The sequence below is a fragment of the Drosophila santomea genome, chromosome 3R (genome assembly GCF_016746245.2).
Source record: "Drosophila santomea strain STO CAGO 1482 chromosome 3R, Prin_Dsan_1.1, whole genome shotgun sequence".
NCBI lineage: Eukaryota > Metazoa > Arthropoda > Insecta > Diptera > Drosophilidae > Drosophila > Drosophila santomea.
This window is the reverse complement of record NC_053019.2, coordinates 14,728,143-14,741,226: the sequence shown is the minus strand read 5'-3', so window position 1 is coordinate 14,741,226 and position 13,084 is coordinate 14,728,143. Positions and strand designations below refer to the sequence as shown.

The 13,084-nt window shown below is 40.3% G+C and overlaps 1 protein-coding gene across 1 annotated transcript in view; it reads right to left on the bottom strand.

Annotated features, from left to right (window-relative positions):
* The window catches only part of LOC120451750 (atrial natriuretic peptide receptor 1), a 33,202-nt gene extending 27,124 nt beyond the window's left edge, over nucleotides 1-6,078 (bottom strand). The window contains exons 1-3 of the mRNA XM_039635672.2: nucleotides 5,694-6,078; nucleotides 5,421-5,604; nucleotides 5,161-5,363 (exon numbers count right to left, since the gene is read on the bottom strand). Of these exons, the coding sequence (XP_039491606.1) occupies nucleotides 5,161-5,363; nucleotides 5,421-5,604; nucleotides 5,694-6,063 (757 nt within the window). The 5' untranslated portion in view covers nucleotides 6,064-6,078. The remainder of the gene's footprint in view (nucleotides 1-5,160; nucleotides 5,364-5,420; nucleotides 5,605-5,693) is intronic.
* Nucleotides 6,079-13,084: the final 7,006 nt, after the last annotated feature.

The following is a 13,084-nucleotide window of genomic DNA, read 5'->3' as shown; positions in this document are numbered from 1 at the left end:
TTCAGAGTGGGTTACTCTACTTTCTTGCCGAGTTCATCGATTACCTATTGAAGCGATGATTAAATGTGGGTTTTTAATAAACTAAATGCTCTCTTTTGGTAATTCTTAAGTAAAATATTATTTTCAAATCATATTCAGATTGAAGTACGTGCACTGAAGTATGTACACTAAATTTTAAACTAAAGAAATAGAAAACTTTATGATCTACTGAGTTTGCCGTTCCCTGGATAGTGTTTTAAAAGAGCAATAAAATAAAACGTTTTTCGAGGTCCGTAATCTATGACCTCCGCTTCAATCATTTCCGTCAAATTTCACTTGGCGTATTTTGTATTTTTTTTCATTCAATTGCCGTACCCCCCAACTAAACCAACGCGGCGTATGCGTAATCTCGAACAGCAACGATCGACAAATTGCACAGCGGCAAACAGAAAATGCTCGCTACGTGACACGCAACTCTTTTTGTTTATTTACAGCTCAGTGCAATTTTCATTTGTCAAAGGCGCACATGAAGAGGGAAATTGCAGAGAGTGTCGGGGAAATGTGAAATGTGTTTACCCATGCCACATTAGCAGACAGCATTTAAGGGTTTTCCACCCGTTTTTTTTTTGCTGCTTCGCATTCCCGGGAACCACAGTTCATGCTAAATTAATTGCATCGTTTGGTGATGGTTTCGCACCCTTTTTGATTTATTCATGATTATTGTGCACTTCATTATAAAAGTGTTAGACTTTTGCGGGAATTTCATGTAATATTACGCTACAATCTGTTAAATGTGCATCATGCATTTACGTGCTTAAATATTCAGTAGAGGGCAATTGTTTAATTGTGCTCAGATGCTTGTGGTTTTTGGGGTTAACCACTAGATAGAGTAGTGGACCCATAAAGTTGTTGGCCAAGAACAAACGAATGGTCGTCGCAGTCATAACACTAAATTTTTCGTTGCTCTGTGTTGTTCGCTATCTGGTCCAGGCAGCAGTAAAAGAAATTTATTTATAAACATTAGAAGTGCATGCAGATGCGGATAAAATCAACATGTTTTGTTGTCTTCTGCGGCGACAAATTCAATTGGGTATCCTATTTTGCAAAGGATACATGTGTTGTTTACGTTCTATTTGAGGAAAAGATGTGCGAAACTCATTAAATCGAAAAAAGTTGAACTTCTGGCCATATATCAAAAGGTTCGTAATAAAACGTCGTTTGACTTTCTCATATGTGTGCTTTAGGCTTCAAATTTAGTTTATTGCCAGCAAAATATACACAAAAAGTTCGTAACAAAAATTGCATGCAAACGGCGCCATCAGCAACAGAAAAATACTTATTTATTTATTTTATTTATTTAATGTCTTCAAAGCATTTCCTCCATGGATTTCTTGGCCCAGTTTTGTGTTTAAGGCAGATGGAAAATCGCACACGCTTGATTTATGACAAAATGAAAATTTGAGGTTTTCTTTGCAAACAATGCGTAGTTTGCTTTTAAGCTTATTATATTGCCTTGTCAAGCATTTTGTCAACACTGAACTATGAATAGTTATGAATAACCCATATAATTAAATGGCTTGAATCTGATTAAAATTTAAAATCAAATTCATGCAATTATTAAAGGTGGAAACTATCATAAATTCGTTATTCTGTCGCAGTTGAGAGGTTAAGTACGGACTTGGGTTACGTCTTTCTTTAGGAGATTCATTTCTTCACATGTGGCAGGCAGGGAACTTTGCAAATGACAGCCATGTCGGCTGACGTGTTTACTAACAATCTGCCTAGGAAGTCTTAGGATTCTTCACGGCGCATTAGCCATATCCTTTTCAAAGGAAGCGTGTGTGCTGAAAACTCTGACAAGGTTTCCTGTTTCGCCCTTCAATTTCCCTTCTAAACTCTTATGCGCAAACATTTGTTTTTCACTTTGTCCCAATGAGTTCTTACAAGTACTATTCTTTTTGTAAGTATTTCAGTCTTTCTTTATCGAAAGTGGCAGCCCCTCGGTTGTTTGCAAGCTGCTTTAGATATTTCCGATAAAGTTGTTTGGGGTTTCTTGGGAACTATTATGTAATTATTGGCCTATTTCGGGATATTAAATAATTAACATTTAAAAGCAGAGTCATTTAAAGATTTGGAAAACTTGAAAGAGATATTTTTTTGTAATTTGGGTCTGTTTTGTTAATAAGTTATATATGTATAAATGTAAGAGTAGTCCGTAGTTCCGTAGTCCCTAATATTTTTTATTGCTACCAGGTGCGTTTTCAACTTTTCATCATCATCTTTTCGAGGAAATTAATTCGAGCAGAGAGGAATAGTTATTAGACTAATTGTTTTTGCAAGAAGCCACGCTGACAACTTGGGTAAAAGTTTCGTGTCATAAGCTTGGAAAAGTGGGTAATACCAGTGGCGAAGACCAAAATCCAAGCTAATTGTTGCTGCTAAAGGAAATCCCAATTAATCGGGTCAGTTGTCGTATTTCTCATTGCTCATATTTCAGTGTTTTACCATTCAGCAATCAGGTGCTGTTAACTGTTAACAGGTTTTGGCTTTTAGACCAACTGCTGCGAACACGTGAGCATGGCTTAATAGGAGTGAGGTGTGAGGTGGTCGTCTGCGTGTTGGTTAGCCTCACATGTACTCAACTTTTTGCGGCTGAGTGCAGTGCCCGTGTGTGCGTAAAGCCAAAAATGTCGAACAACTGGCAACAGCGGCAAAAAGTTTTTAATTCATCTGCAAGTCACACGTAAAACTGCATGAAAACTGGGAAAATGTTCAGTTTTTAAGCCATGCGAATTCTAATTGGGAACGGGTAATTTGATTGTTGTGTAAATGGAAATGCGCTTACGGATTAAATTTGCCGTTTTCATAATCCCAAATAGATTTCCATTTGCAATCGATTCTGTACTAATTCGATTTTTCGTTTGGCCTGCCGTCTAAGCTCGCTCAATCGCTCGTGTGATGGCTAATTGCCTGTGCACTTTGCAGCCGACCCACCTCACACACTACCGCCTTCTGAGCCACATTTGCATGTGGAGCTCGGATCCATTTGGTTCCACCATTGGCCACCTTGAGACGGGGCTACCCCGCGTTGGGAATGGCAATCAAAATTTTCCATCTGCCTGCCAATCCGTGCGATTCCGCATCAGGGTTACAGTCCCTCATTGTTTTCATTTCCTGCTTGCGAATAAATAAACGGAATTTCGAATTTCACGGAAAGCTCTCCAAAATGTATGGTTGTTATGATGTTTTGTTTAGATTTCGGGTATATGGGCTATATTTTGTTGGTTATTAAAGGAGAATGTTGTTGAAAAGAGTTTCGTTGAAGTTTTTGGCGAAATAAATTCCACGAAAGAACCACATTAATCGCTGGCTGTACTTCATCCTGCTGAAAATAACTGCTAGCATATGCAAATTTATGACTCGCTTGTGCTCCTGTTCTGTCATTTTTGTTAGTTGAATCTTGTCAGGTTGTGATGAAAGAGCCCTCTGCGTCGGCAGGATTAACAATAAAAATTGCAGCCATAAAAGCCAAGTCTCGACTGGGACTGCTCCCATTGGGAGCACAAATTTTGTGAAGCTAAAAACTAGTTTTAAACCAAAGAAATTGCGTGAAATTTGATTTACGACCCGCGTAATGTTAGGTCTTTAGTTTCTTCGCGCGTTGCCAGCGATATTTCACACATTCTGGTGGAATGTTTTCGGGTCTAGAAGCATTTTAATTGTTCTTTTTTCAGCTGCCTGTAGTTGTATATATCTTGGCAGCAGCTGGGTCTACGGACATGTGCCAAGAGCCAACCGCCAATTGCCAAGAAGGAAGCAGCCTTAAATGGCAGCTAAGAGTCGCCGAAAAAGAAGACGTTCACTGCATGACAATGAGAATGAAAAGCAAAAACATTTGGCTTAAGGAAGAAGATGTGATGCTTTTTGAAGACACTTTTTAAATGGAAGAGACGTGATTTAAAAAATATTGTGCACTTGGTGAGTGCTGTTTTAAAAGCTTAACGAACATCAATGCGCACTAAAATGTTCAAATATGATGCACTCAAAATATATTATTATTGCTTATTTTATGGCAAATTGCGCAGAAACTGAATTCATATTTTCGTATGTTAATAGGACGTTAAGGAGTGCTACATAAACCTGAGCCTTAATTTATAAATGCCATAAGAATGCAATTTCTCCTTGGACTAAAGATACAAAAAGGGCTAAAAAAAACTGCACAACGGAGGTGAAATTGCCCATCCGCAAACCTTATCCCCACATTGTTCACACAATTGCCGATCATTTATCAAATGGTGCAGCTTTGGCTTGTCAGAAGGACCAACGCTTGCCGTGCCATATGCATCAAATTATTCATTATATTGGTCTTATAATTTGATTTATTTCCACTCTCTGTATTTTTATTGGTATTGCTGTATAAATCCATAAATCATTACATTCACTTCACACTTTCAGTTCGATTAGGTTCGCGTCAATTTTGTTCCACTTTCACTTTTCTTTGTCGATTTCCGTTTCCGGTTTCGTCCGTCTTTGGTGTTGTTCACTTAACGGTTTATCACCGGCTTCTGGCGCCTTTTCGCGATGGCCCGAGTCGATTTGGTTCGTTCTCGATTCGAAGTCGAACATTCGAATCTGTGTGCAACCGGCATTTTGGCCAACAAACAGCTGATAGGCTAGCTGCACGTGGCACGGTCTCAAAGCTTTCTCAGTGAGTGGGCGGTGAGGAGCGAATTGTTTATGTTTAACCCGAGCGAGAGTTGGCATGCACATTTGTGAATTAGTAATACATTTCTGTAAAAATGCTTAGTATAGTAATTAAAATTGTTCATATAGCTACGTAATTAGAGAATTGTTAGTCCATTCTTTAGACACGGGTTTATATCAGATTTGTCATAATTACTTAATTTAAAAAATGATTAAAAGGTTAGTTATTCCTATACCTATACATTTTTTAAATATTATTTCGTTCATGATATACAGAGCAATGCTGGTGCTGAAATGCATTAATGCAACTGTTCCTATCTTAAACTGCATAGCCCATTGTTATCACTGCAAAAGCTACGTTAGTAAAATTGCACTGGCTGTCGGTTGTTGTCTCGGCTAAGTCGTTGGTGAAACTACTCTGTTAACAGCACCCATGTAAAGTTAACAGTAAATCCCTCTGTTATTTGTGCCACTCACTTGCATGTTTATTGCCAATTTCTCGACGCATTTCCTCCGTGCGATTTGTCAAGTTGGGCTCGAGTGGAAACTGGGCGAATGTCATGTTCTCGTTACGCATTTGTTTTCCCAAGGATTTCATCATGAGGAAGCAGGTGTGCATTCCGGCCACACTCCGCTGGCCATCCCGTTCATAGTAGAAGATTGAATGCGACCAGTTGTGTCTACAGAAGGACTTGATAAGCTGGCAAGTCTTAGGATGGCAAATTTATGGCACTTACCGCTTCATCACGTTTATGGTCAGCTCGGAAATGGTCTCGAAACTGAGCATTCCTGTTCGCAACAGCATATAGAACTCGTCATTACAATCGGTTTTCTTTTGTTCAAAGTCGTAGGTGGAACCTCCCACCGAAATGAGTGGGGTGCCCTGGCTATTGAAGTATTTGGTAATCCGGCTTACTGCAGCTGCAAGGGATTAGCAAGCAAGGAATTTATTTATTTGAAAAATAAATCAAATACAAATAACATTCATAAGAACAGGTCCACACACTCACCCAAGGAGTAATCGCAGACGGGTCCGAAGATCACTTGAGCGCACTGCTTGATAATGCCATCCATGGCCTTGATCACGCCAAGGGAGGCATCGCACTTGGTGTCGTGGGCCAGCCACTCGAAATCGATGTGCGGAGGTATCAAGGACTTGGAGCGGATCTGCTGCTCGGCCACTTTCAGAATTGGCAGGACACGCGGCAAGGAGGCCTGGTACATATTGTCATCGGGCAGCAGTACCAATGCCCGAATAGTGCAGTTCCTGCCACTGGCATCGCAAATAGCCTCGCAATCGCGGGCTGGCTCCTCGCGGCATTCGGCAACACAATCCTGGGGGCCGAAAACGAGGCCAAACAGGAAAAGCAGAAGGAGCATTGGGAACAGGGAAGCGCGTCTGCTAATTTGAATACTGTTGACAATTTCTCTTGCAACTGGTACTTCAATCAAATAGAGCGATGCGGGTTTGGGTCTGGCGCTGGCGCTTTCAGTGTCATTTTGTTTACCAATCTGTCTCTGTGAATTGGTTTGGCTAATTTGCATAGTCGCAGCGCTGCTCTATTAGACTACTGGCTCTGTGATTGCGGTCTCTATATTTCTGCGCCTCTGTGTGTTGTCGCCGGAGAACTCTGGAGTAATTAAGTTGCTTTGATTGCGCGCATAATTGAGCCGAAGTTTGGCCGCTGCATGTTGCTTTTGCCGTCGAAGTGCCTTCAGTTGCTCCTGCGGGTGGTGCGAATCAAGAAATTGAAGTCATTAGCAGTTCCCTCGTTTCCTGCTCCTCAGGAATACATAAATTATTGAAGTTTTAATGCGCTGCCCTTGGGGGGCGATGTGTAAGTGCGACATGGAGAAATGAAACGAGCTTGTGCTTGCTTGAAGGGGGAATGAAGAGAAGTTGGAAAGTAGTTGGGGAAGTATGGGAATGGGTTTCGATGTGTTGGACTTTTTAAAAATCACTTCATTAACCGTATAACTCAACATGATATATACAAAGTCAATTATTAAACAATTCACGCCTCTACAAATCGTAAGATCCCCAGTCGTTAAAATAGAAGCTTCCCAGTCGTAAATTTCTTTTGCACTGCACAGCTATCACTGCCTCAATTAGATACGCCATTTAATGATAATAAGGAAATAACAAACTTTATCTTTCATTGAACTGCATTACTTCCCAGTGTCTCCGAAAGTAAACAGCACCTGAATTGCAGAACATCGCCCTCTTCATATATAGTACACATTTGTATTTTTTATTTACGATTCCAACCATAACAGTGCCTTAACAACATTATTTTGTTGAATGGGAGGGAGCTGGGTTTTATGGTTCCCAGGTGCTGACTCACTGCTTCTGGTGCCCAATTATTTGCTCAATTCCCGTCGAAGCCGATGCATTAGATAGTGAGCATGGAACCTGTGTTGTTTATGGCAAATTCCCTGAATTGCTGTTAATTGCATGGGGCCATTTGATAAGGACCGCATGAAGGGTGCCCAGTGGAATATTCATGGAAATCTCTAATCAATGGCCACTTGAACGACTCCAAGTTTCGGCGTCACAAAAGATTCGTCTGCAATCTATTAAAACGTCATCAAGGTGGCAAACTAACCGAAAAACAAGCTACACCTACAAAAAGAAAAAACGTGTCAAATGGTAGTCAACATGCTGCCAAGTCTAGTTAAACGTTCGGTGATTCCTAATCTAATCGCGACAAGCGGGGAACTTATGATTGCTGAGTATCGAAGCGAGTTGTTTCAGTTAGTCATGCGGATCGGAACAAATGCTGAACGTTAAGAGCTTTCCCTGGACTGAACTTTGCACTGGAAGATTGAGGTGCTTAATGCAGATCATTAATTATTAAACGTATCTAAAGAGTAGATTACAGCAATCGCTCCTTAATTTATATATGGTTGTAGTTTTAAGCATATTCAAAGGTAATCATCTGGTTGAGTAAGAAATCAAGTCGGTTAAAGGCTAAAAGAATATATTTTCTGATTAAGTAAGTAATTCCGGATATACGAGTGTGCACAATAAAATGACCACCAGAGGCAGTTAGCTATTTTCGTATTTCCCCCGGGGCCAGACAAGAACATTTTATCTTTTTCCCGATAATGCGCCGTGTGTATGCTGAACTTGAGATTGCGTATACGCCCGATTGTTCTACTTCGATGGTGCGTGGAAAACCCCAGTGCGAATGGGGAGCGACCTGCTGATGATGATGATGGAACGGGGAAGCCGCCGGGCCAATCGCTTTGCAAACTCCAATCCAACATTCGCGGGCAATCGGAGCTGTCGGCGATTAATAAGAATTCATCACCCGCTCGATGACAATCCAAAAAATAGAATGCCAAATGCCAGCAAGATATGAGGACTCTGTGTGGGTCATGTGCCTGCTGCCAGCGATATCAACGATCGCTGGATCGTTGGATCGTTGGATCGTTGAATCGTTGAATCGTTGAATCGAAGGAGCCTCATTTCATTGGCCATTTCAACGGAGCCGCAACCGACCGGACTACCAGTTCGATCCGACATCAATCATACTGAAGCCCACTATTTGCATTGATAGAAGGCCAGAAATAGAAGCCGGGTAAATAATTTTGCGGCGAGTCAAAATAAATTTATTAACAAATTGGCATGGACATCATCGGCGGCGTTATCAGTTTGAGGCGCAGTTCTTCAGTCGAACGTCAGTTTATTTATAGCTGCGGAGCGCTGAGCGCTGAGCACTGAGCACTGACTGATTAAGATCGCCGACCGCCGGGCGGCTGAATCAATCATGTCCCGACCGCGAAACGAACCGTCGAACCTTTTGCCACTCATGGTGAGTTTCGACGCTTTGCTTTTGGCCCAAATCGTAAGCCCATCGGGCGTGCTAAGCCCCGCACTCAGACACACACACACACACACATGGAGGCCGTCCGTGTTTTTATTCATGCTTTTCTGTCTTCGCTTTATCAGCCACTCAACGTGTAAAGCAAACAAGTCTAAATCGTTGTGATTTTGGGTTTTGCATGCCTGCTGTAACTGTGAGCCCGAAAACAAACTCGTTGACCATAAAAATTCTTCACTGTTCAATGTACACAGTGTTAAGGGGATTTGTATGTGTGGCGAGTCTTTTAATACTAAAGTTAAATATTCCGATATTCCGGGATCTGTTCTCACATTTAAGGTATACATTTCGTTATGGTTTCAAGCAAGGCTTAAACACAAAAAACAATGAAAACTTAAATACGTAAATGCTGCACTTAAACTCACAGCTTTTTCCCATTTGTTCTTGTTAAGGATTTAAGGAAGTGTGCTGTGTAACAGACAGTAAGCCAAACTTGAGTTTAACAAGAAAAAAGACATTCATGTACGGGGAAAGATAAAAAGGCTGTCTTCTACTGTCTGAAAAATAACTAAAAATAATATAAAAATAATGTGAAAGTGTTGGCAAGTTTCTGATAGTTTATGGCATAAAAATAGCGTCAAAAAGTTTGCAAGATTTTGTACGAAGCTGAGCCAATCGAAGTCGAATTTATTTTTCAACCCACGACTTAAATTAAATTATTCAAGTTATTCGTGGTGCGAAAGAAAAACATCTAAAGCCAGTTAAATAGTTATGTTTGCAGAACCGAATTCAAGAAGAGTCAAGTATAAATTTCAACGTTACAAGCGAAAAAAGGACTGAAAACTATTTTTACATAGTTACGTCACTCGCGTTTTCACTCGGCCTTTAACCAAACGCAAGTTCTATTTATAACTGAAGCTCCTCAATGTCAACAATGATTAATTGCAAATAGTGAACCATAAAAACTTAAACATCGATTAGACCACTTCAATCTAAAGCTACTTCAGAAATTTTATGTTCAATAACAATCAGTGTATCGGTGTATTTTATTGCGAATATATAACCTTTGCCAAATAGACAAGGCGATCGAATGGAAATCAAATGGAATCGCGAACGCCGTCGGAAGACAAACCGTCTACGATTGAGTATTTTAGATCTATTTATAGGCGTTTGTTTATTTTTAATGTGCAATCAAGCCCAAGCCGCTTTTCTGCCGTCTGCCTGACCTGCTCGATAAGATTACGGAAAAGTCCATAATAAACAGATATTCCTACACCATATTCAGTGGGCGAATCCATTTGGGGACATCAGTTGCCAACCCCATTTTAATATCTCTCGATAGCCTCGCTTTTGAATTCGAAAATACAAATCGGTTTTAGATCTCCTCCATTTGCATGAAACTTAAATGCCCATTTGTCATCAGCTAAATCGAAGGGCTTTAGCCATGCTAAATTTATATTATTTATGAATTTTTAATGCTGCCATGATTTCTGATTTCGATTAAATTTAGACTGTCACATCGGTTAAGTGAGCAAGGTAAAATTATAAATAAATCTGCCTTTCTCTGACCCCTGGCTTATTGTCTAGACAATAAGTAAGGCAAATAAGCTTAAACTCTGACACCATCAATGTTTATGGTGAAATGCCCAGGGTTTTGTGTAAATATCCTTGCAGCCACACACCGAGCATGTGGTGGCATGCATGGCATGTGTGTTAAATTTCTGGAATCAGTGCAGTCCACCGCCTGCAGTTTAATGACCTGCAATTAAATTGGCGCTTAATGGATTTAATTAATTTTGAACGTATTTCAGAGCCGGGTCCAGTGTAGCTCGCAGCTCCGCAGCTGCGATTCGAGTACTTTATGGAAGAGTACGCCGTCAATTCCGGCTTGCACAAAGTTTGCTACTTTAAGGATAAGAAGTGAAACTTGAAACTTGAAACTAGCACTCAAGAATCAAAACACGGGACGGCTCACTTAAAGTTAAAAACTTCTCTTCTCGCCACATATCGTCGAAACAATTTGGAAACTAACACAAACAAGTTAAGAACTTTGCCGAAAAAACAATCGCCACAAGCATTTGGGCGGGGAAAGTTTGGTTTATTCTGTTAGCCTAACCCTTTTACAAAAACATGGTCATATTTGTTCGGGTGTTGGCTTACCAATTGATTAATGAATATTTACGTTATCGTGCGGCTATAGCAAATGCACATATGCCACACGGAGGTGTGACCAGTAGACCACTAGATTTGGCCCTGCCCTCGCCAGTATTATGTATACGCAGTGTGGTGTTTGATTTACTAAGTGCTGCCTACATCACAGCATCGCAGCATGGGGTGCTTGGCAAATACTGCTGGAAATATATGCTAAAAATGGCTTACAAGTCAAGTTGCTGAAAGAGAACGCCGTTGGAGGGATACCAGTCGCAAAAATGTGTGCAGCGAAAAGAGAAACGGATAATTGATATTATCGTACAGCGGGAAAATTGAATTTTTACATCGCTGACCATGACAATGTAAATGTTGTCTTGATTTACTTGAGTTTCGCTAAAAGAAAGGTCACTATTAAGCAATAAAACAAGGGTTATATGCACTACATTTAATCGTAATGTCTAAATCTTTATAGTAACACTATCTAAATATTTAACAAAAGCTGAAGGATATAAGTTTTTGATTAGTTTTGTATGATGCTATTAAAGCATTTTGAAGCTGACACCTTTTGGCTCTTAGTCCAATCAGGATTTCATAGTTTCCATCGCACAACCAGTAAAGTTAAGTATTTATGCCCCCAGGCAGTAAATTCCATTTTGTGCTTATGCAGAAATCCCCATTCAGCGAAGCTGAAAAGAATCCGCTTCAATGATTTATGCAAATTCAATAATAACAGTATCCGATGTGTGGCACAAAGTCAAAGTGGGCCTCTTACCCCTTCTGCACTACCAAGTTACTTTGTGTATTGCCACAGCCCGAGGAGAATTTACATCTAGGTATTTTACTTTAATTTCGCAACTAGGGGATAGGAACTTTGCGATATTTTCCCTGGGGACAGATGGTGTTTTGCAATCATTTGCTTTTATCATCACAAGATGAAGGGGGTATGGTGTGAGGAAGTGAATTTGCATGAAATATTGCTGATGGGCGTGTCTAATACGGAGCAGGAGGCTCCCTCCTCAGCAAAATGTTGGGTAAGAGCTTATAAAGACTTGTAGATGAATGTTTGGAATGCTTGTGACATGCTCGAGAGGAAAGTATCCGAGCTGCCAGCTCACCTTTTTCTTTGTCGCACAAATTTCAAACGCTTTGGATTATTTTCACAAATTGTTCCCCCTTTATGCTTAAGAACTATTCATGTTTTTCAGAGGTATTCAGAGATCGTGCAATCAGTTTTGCCAGTATATTCACATTTATTTTATATTTTTACGCTTGACGGCAACCAAGTTTGCACAGCACTAAAACACACAATCACAGAGGCGCGTGAAAATATTATATTTTGCAGTGGACGGCAGGAGAATCCCAAAAAAAATATATCACCATATATATCGCGCGAGGTTTGGTCGTCAAAAAGAATTTCTCGCCCACTTCGGTACGCGCGCGTTGCCGGAATTGAACTGAAATTCGCGGTCGCTTTGGTAAACTGTTCACTTTGTTATTTTTTGTTCTTGATTATTGGCCAAACTATGGAAAAGCTCGTCGAAGGCGTTTTGGTGGAGCGTTTCACCAACGCCTCGCACATTTCACCAATGATAAGAAGACAGTCCGATAACAGTCGGTCATAACAGTGCCGCTGTTAGCTCTGCGTGCTCTGTTATCTGAAGTCGAAGTCAATTGGCTGATGGATTGAAACTCTTCGCCATGAAACGCCCCCAATTAAAGCGAATATTCCAGTCTTTAAAATCTAAAAAATGTATACTCAAGCAAACTGTTACTGCACACACTTTCTTTCACCCATTTAGCTAAGGCCCACTTCACAATTCCTTTGTTCTATTTTGTGATTTTTGAAGCGCCCTTTTTAAAATGCGCTTTTTCATTTGCAAATGCGCTCATGGCGTATACGCAATGTCACGATGCACATTGTTTTCCGGCTCACGCATTTCGGCTAAAACAGCAGCAGCTTTTCCCATTTTCCGCGTTCGCCCCACCAAAGCCCCGCATGAGCATTTAGATCCACTGAAATTAATAGCATTTTCAACGCGGCCACAGCTGAGCGATGTTTGCAATTGTTTGCCCAACTTTTAGTGGAAGCTGTGGTGGCGCAAAATCATGTGCGGAAATGGTTTTCGAGTGTGCTTAAATGCTTTCAGCGTTGTTCTAGTTATGAGTGAGTGGACAATTATTTTAATTATGATTTCATGTGCACACTGACAGACCGAAACAAACTACATATACTATGGAGTATTGGACACAATTCTAAAATATGGAATTTGTTTGTGACAGTTAAAATTTTAAAATATTGTTTAGATAAACGAACCCATAAAACGTAATATTTTTTGACAGTTCTCAATATATAATGAAAAACGCACCATAAAAACCCGGTTTAAAATAAAGACGTCATTTAAGTATTACAAAACAACTTAAAA